At 49.3% G+C, this 18,295-nt stretch overlaps 1 protein-coding gene across 1 annotated transcript in view; it reads left to right on the top strand.

Annotated features, from left to right (window-relative positions):
* Positions 1 to 18,295, top strand: part of LOC310867508 (uncharacterized protein) — a 131,103-nt gene that overhangs the window by 10,557 nt on the left and 102,251 nt on the right. Inside the window, 13 exon segments of the mRNA XM_083777622.1 lie at positions 630 to 809; positions 1,156 to 1,184; positions 2,474 to 2,563; positions 3,190 to 3,299; positions 4,505 to 4,655; positions 5,716 to 5,881; positions 6,761 to 6,875; positions 7,199 to 7,356; positions 8,113 to 10,804; positions 11,603 to 13,976; positions 14,301 to 14,660; positions 15,536 to 15,847; positions 16,303 to 18,243. Of these exon segments, the coding sequence (XP_083633748.1) occupies positions 630 to 809; positions 1,156 to 1,184; positions 2,474 to 2,563; positions 3,190 to 3,299; positions 4,505 to 4,655; positions 5,716 to 5,881; positions 6,761 to 6,875; positions 7,199 to 7,356; positions 8,113 to 10,804; positions 11,603 to 13,976; positions 14,301 to 14,660; positions 15,536 to 15,847; positions 16,303 to 18,243 (8,678 nt within the window).

Here is an 18,295-nt window from a genome sequence, read left to right as displayed (position 1 = left end):
AGCATAGATACATAGACATGACACGCTGTAACGTCGAAGACAACATCAAATGCAATGTGATGGTCAATTGTATCGAATGCTCTAGACACCTTTCATATGATGGTCAACTGTATCCAATGCTCTAGACAGCTTTATGTGATGGTCAACTGTATCGAATGCTCTAGACACCTTTCATATGATGGTCAACTGTATCGAATGCTCTAGACAGCTTTATGTGATGGTCAGCTCAACTTTGACCAGCAACCTTTTTCATATCAAGGCCCACTATTTTTATTCTGCATTTGAGTCACAGAACCACCAATGGATGGCATTTAGCCTCTCAGACCCAAAACTTGTCTTGGAATATGTTGTCGTTGTAGTTGAAGAACATGTCCACAATTCCATGCTGTGTTGATGTTGGTACCATTAGGAGAGTTAACATGCAAACGTTGGTCAAAATAACAATTATTCTACATTCTCTAATTGTGTAGACTCTTATTGTACATTAAGTAATGCAGATGTTTAACAGTAATGTAACTCTAGAGAGCGTAAAATGAATGAAAATTGTATAATTATTGTTATTATTAAAAAAATAATACTTGACGCTGTAATAACCAGTGATTATTGCTTCCTGGTCCGTTTCCCCTCAGGGTGAAGCGCTGTGCGTTCTGTAACCGCGGCGATGACCTCGCGGCGGGCCAGGGGTCACTGGTGGTGTTTGGCCCCTCCCCCGGCTACATCCCCGCCCACGTCCTGAGCCGCCTCCCCCCCGACGAGCGCCACGACGAGCGCCACGACGACCGATACCACGGAGACCGGACCGCTCCAACGTAAGCATCGATATGCCGTGATTCCCCCCCCCCCCCTAAAACATGATCATCATGTGTTTGATTATTACTAGGAGGAAGATTTATTTCAAAATGGTGTACAGAAAGTGTTAAAATTATGTTTTTATGTGGCCACACCCTCCGCGGAGTTCATTAAGTATACATGGTTTTAATAATAATAGTCTCCACACCATATATTTTCTTTGTCATGGACACGTTACTCATTGTAAAAAGATTCATGCGTTTAGATACTCTCTTTACAATTAGATGCGGACGGGAGCTGGTGCCACACGTAACGTAGGACTAACGTAGTGTGTGTGTGTGTGTGTGTGTGTGTGTGTGTGTGTAGGTGCAGTAGTCCAGACTGCAGCACTGATGGTGAGTAGAGTGACTATTTTTTCATAATACATTTTTAAGCAATAAGCCACGAGAGGTCTCAGGTTACCGGGTATTTTACACTGGCTGGGGGCGTAGGCAGACCCCACGCGCAGCGGAGGGTCTTCTTCCCTCCCAGCCAGTGTAAAATACCCGGTAAGCATGAGGCCTGGAGTGGCTTATTGCTTTTCTAAAACATGTTACAAACATATAGCAATATTAACCTAATAAAACGATTTAATTCACAAAAGTAGCTACGCTTTGCGCCACCAGAGCGAGCAGCCACATCACTTCCTTGTTTTGCTCGGCAAGTATAGCCCCAGTGATTGAAGGAGTGGGTTATCGGTGGAATTTACAGCGGTCACGTGACGGTAACCAGCCAATCAGAATCAAGTATTGGGACTACCCGTTTTAGAGATATATCTTTTACATTTCTTCCTAAGTGACTATTTGGATTGGCTGGCATTGGACCTTCTCTTTTTGGGGCGGGGTTTAGCCCATTCTGAACGGGAACCCATTTTGGTGTTAGCATTATGTTATGCTTTAGCTATTGAAAAATAGCAGATCTACAAGCTCATAGCGCGCCACCGAGTGGCGCGCTATGAGCTTGTAAGTCTGCTATTTTTGAAAAATCGAAGAACGACTGTGACATTTTTTAGAATCTGATCTCAGGTCAGAATGGGTTAATCAGACCAGTGTGTGTCCCAGTGGAAACCTCGTATGAATCTGATCTCAGGTCAGAATGGGAAGGGATAAAGTTAGTTCAGAAACGATGCTCAGCCGTCAATGCAACGTGAATGCAGGTTATTGTCACATTTATCCCATTCTGACCTGAGATCAGATTCTAAAAATGTTCTTCTACATCCTGACAGTTTTCATTCTGACCTGAGATCAGATTCTATAAATGTCTTCTACATCCTGACAGTTTTCATTCTGACCTGAGATCAGATTCTAAAAATGTCTTCTACATCCTGACAGTTTTCTGAAAAAGCTATGTTTCTATGTCAGTGGTTCTTCGATTTTTCAAAAATATCAGACCTACATAGCTCGTAGCGCGCCACTCGGTGATCTGCTATTTTTCAATAGATAAAGCATAACATGATGCTAACACCAAAAGGGGTTCCCGCCCAAAATGGGTTAATATTGATTGATTGAATAGTTTATCAGAGAGAAATGTCAAACGGCAACAGAGTACAGTTAGACGCCTAGTCTAAAAGGATTACGGCACGAGAAAATCACTGTGTGTGTGTGTGTGTGTGTGTGTGTGTGTGTGTGTGTGTGTGTTTCAACAGAGGGGGCGGAGTTATCAGAGTTCTTGGAGCAAAGCGGTCCAATCGGGTTGCCGCACGATATCAATGTCAAATCACTGTTTGACCCCACAGGTACGCACACACACACACGCACACGCACACGCGTACACACACACACACACACACACACACACACACACACACACACACACACACACACACACACACACACACACACACACACACACACACACACAATGTGTTAAAGCCAAGGACCACTTCACCACTTTTCAACCCATCTTCATATAATAGGTCCTCAGTAATAATCATGAAAATTATTTTCTACTCGGTCTGTGTCTCATAGGAGGGCTGTGGGCAGTTCAGAAACCGTCTTCCAGTGACATCATCGATGTAGAATACAAGCTAATAAAAACAGCAGGCTTTCTAATCCTGAAAAGTTGCAATGTGAAAAAGGAAGCCATCGTTCTCACGATAATGAAAACCTAAACATTTTTGTAAAACAATCTTGTTTAAAAAATAATCTGCCTAATGATGATGTCACTGGAAGACGGTTTCTAAACTGCCCACAGCCCTCCTATGAGACACAGACTGAGTAGAAAGAAATCGTGCCATTTTATCATGATTATTAGTGAGGACCTATTATATGAAGATAGGTTGAAAAGTGGTGAAGTGATCCCGATCTGGGCTATTTTTCATGGTTGGTTTATTTGTGTGTGTGTGTGTGTGTGTGTGTGCAGGTCAGTGCTGTGCACATCTCCAGTGTGCGGCCTGGTCAGAGGGGGTGTGTCCGGGTGAGGGCCAATCACTGCTCTACGTCGACAAAGCCATCGACTCAGGAAGCACACAGGTCAGTTCACCTTATTAGGTCATGTGGTGACAGGAAGTGTCCATATTAGGTCATGTGGTGACAGGAAGTGTCCATATTAGGTCATGTGGTGACAGGAAGTGTCCATATTAGGTCATGTGGTGACAGGAAGTGTCCATATTAGGTCATGTGGTGACAGGAAGTGTCCATATTAGGTCATGTGGTGACAGGAAGTGTCCATATATATATATTTATGATTGGCCAGTTCTCTGATGAAACCTCAGCTGTGAGTGGCCAGTTCTCTGATGAAACCTCAGCTGTGAGTGGCCAGTACTCTGATGAAACCTCAGCTGTGAGTGGCCAGTACTCTGATGAAACCTCAGCTGTGAGTGGCCAGTACTCGCTGAACCTCGACCTCAGTAAAACTGTGTCTAAACATGAATGTATTCCTAAACTTACTTCACAAAACTACGTCTAAACCTTTAACCTTATTCCTAAACGTAAAGTAAACCTAACCTTATTCCTAAACGTAAAGTAAACCTAACCTTATTCCTATGACCTTAACCTCAGTAAACCTATGTCTAAACGTAAACTTAACCTCAGTAAACCTATGTCTAAACGTAAACTTAACCTCAGTAAACCTATGTCTAAACGTAAACTCAACCTCAGTAAAACTATGTCTAAACGTAAACTTAACCTCAGTAAACCTATGTCTAAACGTAAACTTAACCTCGGTAAACCTATGTCTAAACGTAAACTTAACCTCAGTAAACCTATGTCTAACTCTAAACGTAAACTTAACCTCAGTAAACCTATGTCTAAACGTAAACTTAACCTCAGTAAAACTATGTCTAAACGTAAACTTAACCTCAGTAAAACTATGTCTAAACGTAAACTTAACCTCAGTAAAACTATGTCTAAACGTAAACTCAACCTCAGTAAACCTATGTCTAAACGTAAACTCAACCTCAGTAAACCTATGTCTAAACGTAAACTTAACCTCAGTAAAACTATGTCTAAACGTAAACTTAACTAAACTATGTGTAAGTGATAGAAAAATATCGCCTGGGAGGATGTTGCTTGCTCCTCCCATTGCCTGGGGGGAGGCACTGCAGGGGTATAGGCTAAAGAAGTTTCATCCCATAGTCTGAGGAGACGATCCGCTGCACTATCCAATAACACTGTTGTGTGTCTGTCTCTCTGCCCCCCCCCCCCCCCCCCCCCCCCACACACACACACACACACAGGTGTGTGCGTTCTGCCGTAGCCTCGGAGCTTCGCTGCGTTGCCAGCAGACAGGCTGTGGGCGGAGCTATCACTTCCCCTGCGCTGTTGCCGCGGGAACGCACCAAGACTGGAGCCAGAGGCTCACACACTGTACCCGACACACACACACAGGTACGTGCACGCACACACACACACACACACACACACACACACACACACACACACACACACACACACACACACACACACACACACACAAAAAACACTCCTTGGGAGGAAAACGGCCATAGCCGTCATCACAAACGTGATGAGGTCAGCACATTTGGTCAAGTGGATATGGCCTAATTTAGCCCAATGAGTGTTTTTTGTGCAAAACTAATGCTTGGAATGGATTCAGAATCATGAAAACCTCCTAGTTTCATATGTCACATGCTACTGAAAGAATGATTCAATTTCAACTTTTTGGCCTTATATAGCTCCAAAACTGTGGAATGCACTTCCCATTGCAGTCAGAACTGCAGCATCACTCCCAATCTTCCGCCGTAGTCTGAAAACCCACCTTTTCAGACTCATAGCACTTACCCCACCCCCTTAGATAGCATTTCTGTAGACTTAGATAGCATTTGATACAGACTTATAGCATGTTATGTAGACAGCACTATAATTGCATTGTATGTAGTCGTAGCACGTCATAGTACATATGTATAGCATAGTAGTATAGATGTATAGTTTATATGTATAGCTTCATTATATAGATATTCCACTTACTTTCTTAGCTTACGCATGTTTCTTGATAAATGTTTTTATGTGATGTATTCCCATGCTTTTTTGTTCTTGCTTAATGTAAGTCGCTCTGGATTAAGAGCGTCTGCTAAATGCCTAAATTGTAAATTGTAAATTATGGGTATGGTCACATATTATGCTAATAACTCAATTTCCCCCGGGAGTTGAATTTCAAACTTTTAGTACATGTTATTAGACACATTTAGAAACACATTGGTGAAGAAATTTCTTGGTAACGATTTAGTTCCCAGATTTTCATAGATTTCTCTTACTAATAAGATTAAAACAAAATAAAAAAAGGTTTTAAATACTTTACACTTTATGCACAATTAATCTAGAGTATATGAACGTTAAAATTAGGATTAGGATTCTTGCAATTTTCGTTCATTTTGTGTTTGTGTGTGTGTGTGCGCGTGTGTGCGCGTGAATGCGTGAATGCTGCGTGTAGCTGTGTGTGTGCTGTGTTCCAGGGCGGGCGATGTGATTGGTCAGCTGATGTGTTGTTGCTGTGGTGACCGTTACCACGGCGACTGTCTGGCCCCGCCCGTGTCCGTTACCATGGCGAGGAGAGCCGGGTGGGAGTGTCCTCGCTGTCGCTGCTGTCACCACTGCAGGTATACCGCACGCACGCACGCACGCACGCACGCACGCACCACGCACGCACGCACGCACGCACGCACGCACGCACGCACACCCGGACACATGTTCTAGACATTCTAATGATCATATATATGGTAAATGGTATAAATGGGGCATTTATCCCATTCTGACCTGAGATCAGATTCTAAAAATGTTCTTCTACATCCTGACAGTTTTCTGAAAAAGCTATGTTTCTATGTCAGTCGTTCTTCGATTTTTCAAAAATAGCAGACCAGAGAGAATGGAAATTATACCGTTCTCATCAGACATTTACATTTTGCTAAACTGTAGGCTAGTATATAGCTCTGTATCTGGTTAATTGCGGGAGGATGCGGTGCCCGCTTATTTTATCTTGACCGCCCGTCGCCCGCCCGCAGGTACTTAAATACCGCACCGCGCCGCGACATTTTGAGTTTGGTCCCGTTGCAGGGCTCTATTATCAGGGAACTTGACCTCCGGTGCTTTCGTCCTTCTGAACTTGACCTCTGAACTTGACCTCCGGTAGCCCTCGTCGTTCTGACAGTGGGTGGTGGAACGAGCTTGGTTTTGCGCCCTCATTTCTCCTAAACTAAACGTCATGTCATGTGATCGCCGGTTACGAGATTCTGTTACATCATGTTCTCGGTGAAATGAACATTCGCGCGACACGTTACCACTTCCTGATTCTCCGTTTCAGAGTGAAACAGCCTTTCAAAATAAGACGGTTCTCCACAGAGATGATTGGTTGGCGGTTCAGGAGTACAAAAAATACTTAAAAAAGAAAAAGAAAATCACCGCTATACAAGGATCTGCTCAGTCTGTTCTGTAACGTGTGTGTGTGTGTGTGTGTGTGTGTGCGTGTGTGCGGTTGCTAGGTTACGGGTGGAGGACAGTGCGTTGGTGTGTGCGCGCTGTGACAAAACGTTTCACACACAATGTCTCACACCTTCCCTGGAACACGCTCCTACTGCCCCCTCATGGAAGTGCAAGGTAACACACACACACACACACACACACACACACACACACACACATGCACGTTTTTTTACTGTGGAACAGACCCGTTTCATTCACTAGTTTATGCTCACTTCCGGAAGTCTGGAAATGTGGCTTTTCAAAATAAGAGCTCAACTTGGAAAAATGCTGGCGTGAATTTGTCAATAAATGCAAAAAAGTGTTAATAATACTGTCTGTCTCTGTCTGTCTGTCTGTCTGTCTGTCTGTCTGTCTGTCTGTCTGTCTGTCTGTCTGTCTGTCTGTCTGTCTGTCTGTCTGTCTGTGTCTGTATGTCTGTCTGTCTGTCCCTCCCCCAGAGTTGCAGAGTGTGTGTACGGTGTGGGTGTGGCTCATCGGGGCAGTGGGCCAATCAGCAGTCTCTGTGTGAGTCATGTGACCCTGGCCTGCCCTGCCCGCTGTGTGGCGTCACGCCTGACCCCGCCCACTCTCACCTGACCTGCACTTCCTGCTTCAGGTGCGCGCACGCGCACACACACACACACACACACACACACACACACACACACACACACACACACACACACACACACACACAGCGAGGAAGCTACTATTTCAGTTCGCGGGGAAATATTTTTCTAAATATCTTTAAATTTTCGTATTTTGTTATTTACATTTATGCGAAGCAGCAAGCTATGTGTGTTTAGATGATTTCTATTCATGTTAGGATACAATTTGCACGGCTGTAAAAAACAGAAAGAGGGATTTCAACAAACCATGTGCAACCCAGATTCGGCACAAACAAAGGGATTCGATTAATTTCGCTCCTATGCCACCAAAACGTGGAATGCCCTACCAACAGTCAATAAGACATGCAGATCCCTTGAGCTCTACGTCTCTAAATGTTATGATGAATTGAACATGGTGGACCCTGTTGTAAACAAGTGTAATGCTTTATGGTGTCGTCCCAACAGTTTTGTGTTGAGTTGTGCTTGAAATGTACTGTAATTCTCCAATCTGTTAATAAATACTTCAATCAATCAATCAATCAATCAAACTCATGATCAGAGCTTCCGTTGCTCTAGCCTGTATGACGGAAGTATTTTAATTTCAAGGACCCCCAGTTGGCATGCATTAGTCTATGGACCCCCATTTAATCACATTTCTATCACTGGGACCCCCAATTTATAATTGTAAAGTCAATGTTAATATTGATGTATTTACTGCATCCCTACAGTCCTGTTATGACCTCTGATTGACCTCTGACCTGCAGGTGCGTCCATGCAGCTTGCCTGGCCCAAGCTGGAAGTGAGTGGGCGGGGTCAGACGCATATGTGTGTTTCATCTGTCGACCTGAAGAGGGCGCCACAGGAGAGGAGCTCAGACCAGCCAGCCCGGCACAGGCTAGTCCCGTTAGCCATGTTAGCCCTACGCAAGCTAGCCCCGTTAGCCCTACGCAGGCTAGGCCTGTTAGCCCTACGCAGGCTAGTCCTGTTAGCCATGTTAGTCCTGTTAGCCCTGCGCAGGCTTGTCCCGTTATCCATGTTAGCCTTGCACAGGCTAGTCCTGTTAGCCCTGTTAGCCCTACGCAAGTTAGCCCCGTTAGCCCTACGCAGGCTAGGCCTGTTAGCCCTGCACATGTTTGTCCTGTTAGCCCTACGCAAGCTAACCCTATTTTCCCTGTTAGCACTGAGCAGGCTAGGCCTGTCAGCCCTACGCAAGCTATCCTCGTAAGCCCTGTTAGCCCTGCACAGGCTAGCCCTGTTAGCCCTGCACAGGCTAGCCCTGTTAGCCCTGCACAGGCTAGCCCTGTTAGCCCTATGCAAGCTAGCCCTGTCAGCCCTGCGCAACCTAGCCCTGTCAGCACTGCGCAGCCCAGCACTGTTAGCCCTGTGCAGACTAGTCCTGTTAGCCCTTCGCAGGATATGCCTGTTAGCCCTGTCAGCTCCGCGCAAGCTAGCCCTGTTAGCCCTGTTAGTTCTACACATGCTAGCCCTGTTAGCTCTACACATGCTAGCCCTGTTCGCCCTGTTAGCTCTACACAATGTAGCTCTGTTAGCGCTATACATGCTAGCCCTGTTAGCTCTACACATGCTAGCCCTATGAGACCCGTTAGCCCTACACACGCTATCCATGCTAGTTCTACCGCTGCTGGACTTGCCAGCCCCACGCCACACAGCCATACGCAGGCCCAGAGTAGCCCCACGTTAAATAGTTCTGCCCGACGCGCACATTCAGAGCTAACGTACACCACATCCGCCCACTGTAGTCCAACTCATAGCCTTGAGCATAGCCCTGCCCATAGCCCTACTGGTAGCCCTGGACATAGCCCTGCTCATAGCCCTGCTCATAGCCTTGGACATAGCCCTGCTCATAGCCCTACTCGTAGCCCTGGACATAGCTCTACTCGTAGCCCTGCCCAGCCCAGTCATTTGCAGGGCCAGCGTAGTCCTACATCACGTCACAGCCCTACCCGAGACACACGCAGCGCCACTCCCCCATCCTTACAGACGGAGCCTACGCACAGCCCTGCAGAGGTCCGCAGCCCTACACGCTCCCCCCACCAGACCCCTCCCTCAGGTAGCTCTACTACGGACCACGGTGACCTAGAAGACCCCCCTCAAAGGCCCGCTACGGAGGTCCAGGGTGCCCTCCGCCCTGCCTCCGGAACCAGCCGGCTTAGTCCCGCGCGGATTCGGGAGTCTTCCCCGTCGCATAGCAGCAGGCCTGCGCCGGTCGTCTCCACTTCGGCTCCGCCAAGTCCTGAGGCCCACGAACACATTCCTACTGAGCGCAGCCTTACCCGACCTGAACACAGCCCTACCCGATCTGAACACAGCCCTACCCAACCTGAACACAGCCCTACCCAACCTGAACACAGTCCTACCCGATCTGAACACAGCCCTACCCAACCTGAACACAGCCCTACCCGACCTGAACGCAGTCCTACTGAACACAGTCCTACACGGGACATTGAAGCGACACTGGAACAGGCTGGTCAGCCGGCCAGCGGGCCTACAGCGCGGCTTCAGCCTACATCGCCTAGCAGGCCTACCGAGCAGCTAAAGTCTACCGCGGCGACTCCTAGTATTAGGCCTACCACCCCTGCAACCTCCCTTACAGAGCAGCTAAAATATACCGCATCTCGCACTACCCCTACCACCCCTGTAAGCTCTCCCAGAAGGCCTACCACCCCTGTAGCCTCCCCCAGTAGGCCTAACACCCCTGTAGCCTCCCCCAGTAGGCCTTCCACCCCTGCACCCTCTTCTACAGAGCAGCTAAGTCCTACTGATCCTGCCGCCTCTCCTGGCCCTGTGTCAACACTGTACCAAGAATGCCTTTCGCCGGCCTTCAGTAGGCCTAGTGAAACGCCAGCCTACTGTAGCCCTATCGAGACAACGAGTAGTACTGCACATGCTAGCCCTTCCCATGTCGTCACTGCTAACGCTAGTCCTTCACGCGCAAGTTCAGGTCACGCTAGCCCAATCCATGCTGGCCCCAGTCACACTAGTCCAGCGCATGTAAGTTCCCATCATGCTAGTCCAGTTCATGCTAGCTCTGCTAACTCTAGTCCTTCACACGGAAGTTCAGTTCATGCTATCCCAATTCATGCTAGCTCCGGTCACGCTAGTCCCGTTCATGCTAGCTCCAGTCACGCTAGTCCCGTTCATGCTAGCTCCAGCCACGCTAGTCCAGTTCATGCTAGCTCTAGTCATGCTAGTCCAGTTCATGCTAGCTCCAGTCACGCTAGTCCCGTTCATGCTAGCTCCAGTCACGATAGTCCCGTTCATGCTAGCTCCAGCCACGCTAGTCCAGTTCATGCTAGCTCCTGTCACGCTAGTCCAGTTCATGCTAGCTCCAGTCACGCTAGTCCCGTTCATGCTAGCTCCAGTCACGCTAGTCCAGTTCATGCTAGCTCTAGTCACGCTAGTCCAGTTCATGCTAGCTCCAGAAACGCTAGTCCAGTTCATGCTAGCTCCAGTCATGCTAGTCCAGATCATGCTAGCTCCAGTCAAGCTAGTCCAGATCATGCTAGCTCTATTCACGCTAGTCCAGTTCATGCTAGCTCTAGTCACGCTAGTCCAATTCATGCTAGTTCCAGTCACGCTAGTCCAGATCATGCTAGCTCCAGTCACGCTAGTCCCGTTCATGCTAGCTCCAGTCACGCTAGTCCAGATCATGCTAGCTCTAGTTACGCTAGTCCAGTTCATGCTAGCTCCAGTCACCCTAGTCCAGTTCATGCTAGCTCTAGTCATACTAGTCCAGTTCATGCTAGTCCAGTTCATGCTAGCTCCAGTCACGCTAGTCCAGTTCATGCTAGCTCCAGTCACGCTAGTCCAGTCCATGCTAGTCCAGTTCATGTTAGTTCCAGTCACGCTAGTCCAGTTCATGCTAGTTCCAGTCACGCTAGTCCAGTTCATGCTAGCTCCAGTCATGATAGTTCAGTCCATGCTAGCTCCAGAAACGCTAGTCCATTTCATGCTAGCTCCAGTCACGCTAGTCCAGTTCATGCTAGCTCCAGTCATACTAGTTCAGTCCATGCTAGCTCCAGTCACGCTAGTCCAGTTCATGCTAGCTCCAGTCACGCTAGTCCAGTTCATGCTAGCTCCAGTCATACTAGTCCAGTTCATGCTAGCTCCAGTCACGCTAGTCCAGTTCATGCTAGCTCCAGAAAGGCTAGTTTTTTTTCAGTTGAGTGGCGTTCTGCTCCTTGCAGTCCGTGTCAGCGGCCTGTCAGTCCTGCTCATGGTGTTCTGTCACAGCCCGTTAGCCCTACCGTTAGCCCTACCGAGGCCAACAGGCCTCATGGTGTTCTGTCACAGCCCGTTAGCCCTACCGAGGCCAACAGGCCTCATGGTGTTCTGTCACAGCCCGTTAGCCCTACCGATGCCAACAGGCTCACACATCTCATGGGTTCAGCTAGGCTTCCGCTGGAAGCAGCTAGCTCAGCTAGCCGACCCCTGGAAGAAGTTATCTCAGCTAGCCAACTGCTCAACGTCGATGCCCCAACGAGCCCCATTCAGGCAAGTTCATCTCTTGCTAGCCCTTCTGGCTGTTTAGAAGCTGTTGCTGCTAACGCTGTGCCCACGCATATCCAACCCACCGCCAGCTCCATGCCTGAAGAGATGAGCCCGCTACATATCCAACCCACCGCCAGCTCCATGCGTGAAGAGATGAGCCCGCTACATATCCAACCCACCGCCAGCTCCATGCCTGAAGAGATGAGCCCGCTACATATCCAACCCACCGCCAGCTCCATGCCTGAAGAGATGAGCCCGCTACATATCGGCCCTGCTAGCCCCTGTCCAATACGCACTCTCTCCTCAATGCTTCAGCCAAGCTCCTCAGTGCTACAGGCTAGCTCCTCAACAGCACAGGCTAGCTCATCGACGCCACAGGCTAGCTCATCGACGCCACAGGTTAGCTCATCGACAGCACAGGCTAGCTCATCGACGCCACAGGCTAGCTCCTCGACGCTACAGGCTAGCTCATCGCCGCTACAGGCTAGCTCATCACCGCTACAGGCTAGCTCATCACCACTACAGGCTAGCTTCTTAATGCTACAGGCTAGCTCATCGACACCACAGGCTAGCTCCTTAATGCTACAGGCTAGCTCATCGACGCTACAGGCTAGCTCCTTGACGCTACAGGCTAGCTCCTTGACGCTACAGGCTAGCTCATCGACGCCACAGGCTAGCTCCTCGACGCTACAGGCTAGCTCATCGACGCTACAGGCTAGCTCATCGACGCCACAGGCTAGCTCCTCGACGCTACAGGCCAGCCCAAACCATCCTGTTTCACCTCGGGATGAGGAGATGGAGATAAATGAGGGCAGTGCTGCCGATGCTAAAAGCACACAAGCTAGTCTGTCACATACTAGTCCCGTTCATACTAGTCCAGTATGTTCCAGCCCCGTCCAAGCAGTCAGCCGTGGTGGGACTGGCCAAAGCCCTCTTCATGCGCAGGCTGACGGTAGCGTGTTGGCGACTGCTAGCCCTAAACATTCACACATAGGTTCTCATGCTAGTCGGGCACAAAGCAGTCCCTTTGGCTGTAGCTCCCCAAGCGGTGCCGCTAGCCGTAGGTCTCCATCGCATGGTGCTAGCGTTGCCGCTAGCTGTAGCCCCTCATCACACTCTAGCCCCGCCTCTCCATCGGTTGTTGGCTCCAGTCCCGTTCACCATAGTGCTTTTGAAGTCTGTGCCATCCACACCTGTCCGGGCCTCACACACCTGGCCGCCTCGGAGCATACTGTCCTTCCCCGTCCGGCCAAGGACTGGTCCAGTCCCGCCGCACTGTGCTCCGCACGTAGCGCCGACCAAACGCCAGATCACTCGGTAGCCAGTAGCCCCGTTCGCCCCAGCTCAGCACCCGGCAACCTGTCGCTCGCTGCCAGCCCGCTCCATGTGGTTGGCCCCTGCACCAGCCCCGCTCACAGGAGTCCAGCACAGGGCAGTGAAAGTCCCGGTGATCCCACTCGTAGCCCAGCTCATGTTAGCTTCACACATGGCCTTAATCACACACAAGCTAGCTGCATTGTCGCTAGCCCAGGGGAAAGTGTGGAAATGGTGGTTAGCGCCACAGAGCTACAGAGCTCCGTCATGGTTGGTCGAGTTCAGGTTGAGTCAAGCTTTCATACTATTGATGCTAACTCGACAGATGCTAGCCTAGCAGACCGCGGCTTTCCCTCGGCCAGTGTGAGCTATGCTGGCGAAACACTGGCTAGCACAATAGAAACCCAGGACGGCACCACTGCCAGCTCACACTCCGCTCAGACAGAGCCACGTAGTCCTGCCGACGCTACCTGTCTGCGTCCACACTCCGTGCACGGCAGCCCCATTCAGGACGGCAGTGCCGCCGCGGCTAGCGGCGCTACGCTTAGCGGTAGCCACAACGTCGCCACATACATCACCACCTCAGGTCAAGCTAGCTCTCCTCAGATGAGTCCCTGTCACGCGTATCAGACCGGTAGCCCCGTCGACACTAGTCCAGTGGTCAGCCCCTGTGCTAGTCCTGCTAGCATTGGTCCTGTTAGCTTTAGTCCTGTTAGCATTGGTCCTTTTAGCTTTAGTCCTGTTAGCGCTGTCTGTAGCTCCTCTCCTCTGAGTGACCGGCAACACGCTCAGTCTGATGATGGTGAGTAATGTTACTGTGTGTGTGTGTCATGTTTTGTATGTCATTTTAAGACTCCTCATCAGCCAATAGCATTTGTCCTATAGCCTTCACAACGTTGGCATGTTAGTTTGACAGATGCTAGGTCATTAGCATGTTATTAGACAGATGCTAGGCTCATTAGCATGCTAGTTAGACAGATGCTAGGTCATTAGCGTATTATTAGACAGATGCTAGGTCATTAGCATGCTAGTTAGACAGATGCTAGGTTCATGCTATGGACATTAAGGTTTCTGGTTGAATTGAACGTTAACGGGTGTCTTCTCTCTGATTGGATCGTTTGTGCAGATGCGAGTGAGGAAGAGGAACAGAGGGAGGAAGATGCCGTAGAAACGACGGCGGAAGAACAACGCATCTGCAAGGGGGCGGGGCTAGATAGAGAGGAGGAGCTAGTTAAAGAGGAGGATCTAATTGGTCAAGAGAGACCGGAGGAGGAGCAAGAGAAAGAGGAGGAGAAAGAACATGAGGGGGAGGGGCTAGGAGGAGGCATTCCACAGCAGAGGAGAGTGGTAGGAGAGGACGGATTAAAGAAGGCGGAGCTGGAGACAGAAGAGGAAGAGCTTGAGGAGATGACCCGCCTCCATGAAGAGGGCGGAGCAGGAAGTCATCAGGAGGAAGAGGGCGGAGCAGGAAGTCATCAGGAGGAAGGTGAGAAGTGAATTAATTGATTGATTGACAAGAACACTTTGGATAGGATATCGCTTGGCTGGCAGACAGAGCTTTTACTCTGAAGCACTTTAAGCAAAAGCGCTAATGCTAGCGTTAGCTCACGGGTAGCTATCTTTTTCCAGGCCCAGAGCTAAAATCTGATTTTTAGCAAGACCGTTTCATATCCATATAAAAGGATTTAATATGCGATATTGCATATTTGGCAGCTGACGGGTGTTACAGGAGCTACTCTTGGTAACCATGGCTACAACCACCAGTCACTTTATTCAACGGAAGTTGCTGTTGCCGGGTGCGGGGGAACACATCGGTAGAAAGTGACTCGCATAATATCCAGGAAGAATAAAAAATGTCCTATTACCATACTAAAAGGCTTTCTTACCTTTCTTTGTAGTTGTTACGTCCCCACCAAAGAGGTCCAGGTGTTATTTTGTGCAAAAGCTCCTTATTGGCTATTTCCCCTACCATAAGCCCTAAATGAATTGCATTGAATTGAATGGGAATTGAATGGGGCTATTGGGTGTTGTGCTAATTTGCTTATTTCCAAAGCTCAAAATTATTTATTTTTTGTATATATCCTCTCTTCATAATGTAAATAATATCCCAAGCGGCACACTTTACTACTTATGTCGATGGAAATAAGCGAAGTAGCACAACACCCCATAGCCCCATTCAATTCAGTGCAATTCATTTAGGGCTTATGGTAGGGAAAATAGCCAATGAGGAGCTTTTGCACAAAATAACACCTGGACCTCTTTGGTGGGGACGTAACGACTACAAAGAAAGGTAAGAAAGCCATCTAGCATGGAATTCTCCTTTAACCCTGGGTGTGTGTGTGTGTGTGTGTGTGTGTGTAGGTGCTACTAGAGCTGGATCTCTATTGGCTACCTCCTGCTCGTCCACCCCTCTCTCAACTTCCCCCGGGGTGCAGAGGCCCCACCTCCAGGAAGCAGAGCCGACCAATGGGGAAGCAGAAGAGGCGTGGCAAGAAGAGACCGCCGCAGGTGGCCAGGACCTCAACGACGACAGCCAATCACAGACTGGCCCTGCTGAACCCGCCCCCGTTGCCATAGCAACGACGGCACCTCCCGCCGAACCCTACGACCAATCGGAGGCTTTAGAGGAAGAGGAGGTGGAGCCTCTGGAGTTATCGCTTCCTGAAACCCAAGGTTAGAATAGTTTCGCATTTTTGAGGGTCGCTAGCCCCTCCCATATTCAGCTATTGGTGTAGATTTATAGGGCGCTAGCCTCTCCTATATTCAGCTATTAGTGTAGATTTATAGGGCGCTAGCCCCTCCTATATTCAGCTATAGTGTAGATTTATAGGGCGCTAGCCCCTCCCATATTCAGCTATTAGTGTAGATTTATAGGGTGCTAGCCCCTCCCATATTCAGCTATTAGTGTAGATTTATAGGGTGCTAGCCCTGCCTATAAGCAGCTATTAGTTATGATTATGATTACAGCAGGTGTGATTATATTTAGTTCAGTTAAGGAACATGTGAAGCTAAAATTGAGGATGCAAATTGTGATTAGCCGAAATGACATTTTGTAATGATTCGATTGGTTGAGCACAGAATGTGATGTATGATGATTAACTTTAATAACGTTGCTGCAACCTCGACAGGTGAAACATCGACTGCCGGTGTCACGCCACCGATGACCACCGTAGACACGCCCCCATCGTTGGACACGCCTCCATCTGGAGACACGCCTCCTTCTGGAGACACGCCTCCATCAATGACCACCGTAGACACGCCTCCTTCTGGAGACACGCCTTCTTTTGGAGACACGCCTCCATCAATGACCACCGTAGCCACGCCCCCATCTGGGGACACGCCTCCATCTGGAGACACGCCTCTTTCTGGAATCACGCCTCCTTCTGGAGACACGCCTCCATCTGGAGTTACACCTCCTTTGATGACCACCAGAGAGGCCACGCCTCCTTTGATGACCACCAGAGAGGCCACGCCTCCTTTGATGACCACCATAGAGGCCACGCCTCCTTTGATGACCACCATAGAGGCCACGCCTCCTTTGATGACCACCATAGAGGACACGCCTCCATCGATGACCACCAGAGAGGACACGCCTCCATCGATGACCACCAGAGAGGCCACGCCTCCATCGATGACCACCAGAGAGGCCACGCCTCCTTTGATGACCACCAGAGAGGCCACGCCTCCATCGATGACCACCAGAGAGGCCACGCCTCCTTTGATGACCACCAGAGAGGCCACACCTCCATTGATGACCACCATAGAGGACACGCCTCCATCGATGACCACCATAGAGGACACGCCTCCATCGATGACCACCAGAGAGGCCACGCCTCCATCGATGACCGGCCAGATCGAGGAGAAAGACGAAGAACCTGTAGGGTCAGAACGACCTTTAGAGGAACCTGTAGGGTCAGAACGACCTTTAGAGGAACCTGTAGGGTCAGGAGGACCTTTAGAGGAACCTGTAGGGTCAGAACGACCTTTAGAGGAACCTGTAGGGTCAGAACGACCTTTAGAGGAACCTGTAGGGTCAGGAGGACCTTTAGAGGAACCTGTAGGGTCAGAACGACCTTTAGAGGAACCTGTAGGGTCAGGAGGACCTTTAGAGGAACCTGTAGGGTCAGGAGGACCTTTAGAAGAACCTTTAGGGTCAGAACGACCTTTAGAGGAACCTATAGGGTCAGAACGACCTTTAGAGGAACCTGTAGGGTCAGCACAACCTTTAGAGGAACCTGTAGGGTCAGAAGGACCTTTAGAGGAACCTGTAGCATCAGAACGACCTTTAGAGGAACCTGTATGGTCAGAAGGACCTTTAGAGGAACCTGTAGGGTCAGAAGGACCTTTAGAGGAACCTGTAGGGTCAGAACGACCTTTAGAGGAACCTGTAGGGTCAAGAGGACCTTTAGAGGAACCTGTAGGGTCAGAACGACCTTTAGAGGAACCTGTAGGGTCAGAAGGACCTTTAGAGGAACCTGTAGGGTCAGAAGGACCTTTAGAGGAACCTGTAGGGTCAGGAGGACCTTTAGAGGAACCTGTAGGGTCAGAAGGACCTTTAGAGGAACCTGTAGGGTCAGAAGGACCTTTAGAGGAACCTGTAGGGTCAGGAGGACCTTTAGAGGAACCTGTAGGGTCAGGAGGACCTTTAGAAGAACCTTTAGGGTCAGAACGACCTTTAGAGGAACCTGTAGGGTCAGAACGACCTTTAGAGGAACCTGTAGAGTCAGGAGGACCTTTAGAGGAACCTGTAGGGTCAGAAGGACCTTTAGAGGAACCTGTAGGGTCAGAAGGACCTTTAGAGGAACCTGTAGGGTCAGAACGACCTTTAAGGTCAGAACGACCTTTAGAAAGCGAAAAACTAATATCGGTAATCAACCAGGAAGCAGAAGACAAACCCTCGGGTACCGAAAACGACGCCGAGACGGAAAAACAAAGACCGGAAACGGAACGCGAGGAGGAGGAGGAGGAGGGGGGAGGAGGAAAACCACCGCTGGAAACAAACCGGGAAGAAGAAGAGCAGCGATTGGACGACGACGCGCGGACGGAAAAGCAAAGAGCGGAAGCTGAAAGCGACGAGGACGACGAGCGACGATCGGAAGAGGAGGAAGAGGAGGAGGAAGA

The sequence above is a fragment of the Protomyctophum parallelum genome, assembly GCF_964188405.1.
Source record: "Protomyctophum parallelum genome assembly, chromosome: 12".
Lineage (NCBI taxonomy): Eukaryota > Metazoa > Chordata > Actinopteri > Myctophiformes > Myctophidae > Protomyctophum > Protomyctophum parallelum.
Note: the sequence above shows the minus strand (reverse complement) of the source record. Positions and strands in the feature narration are given on the sequence as shown.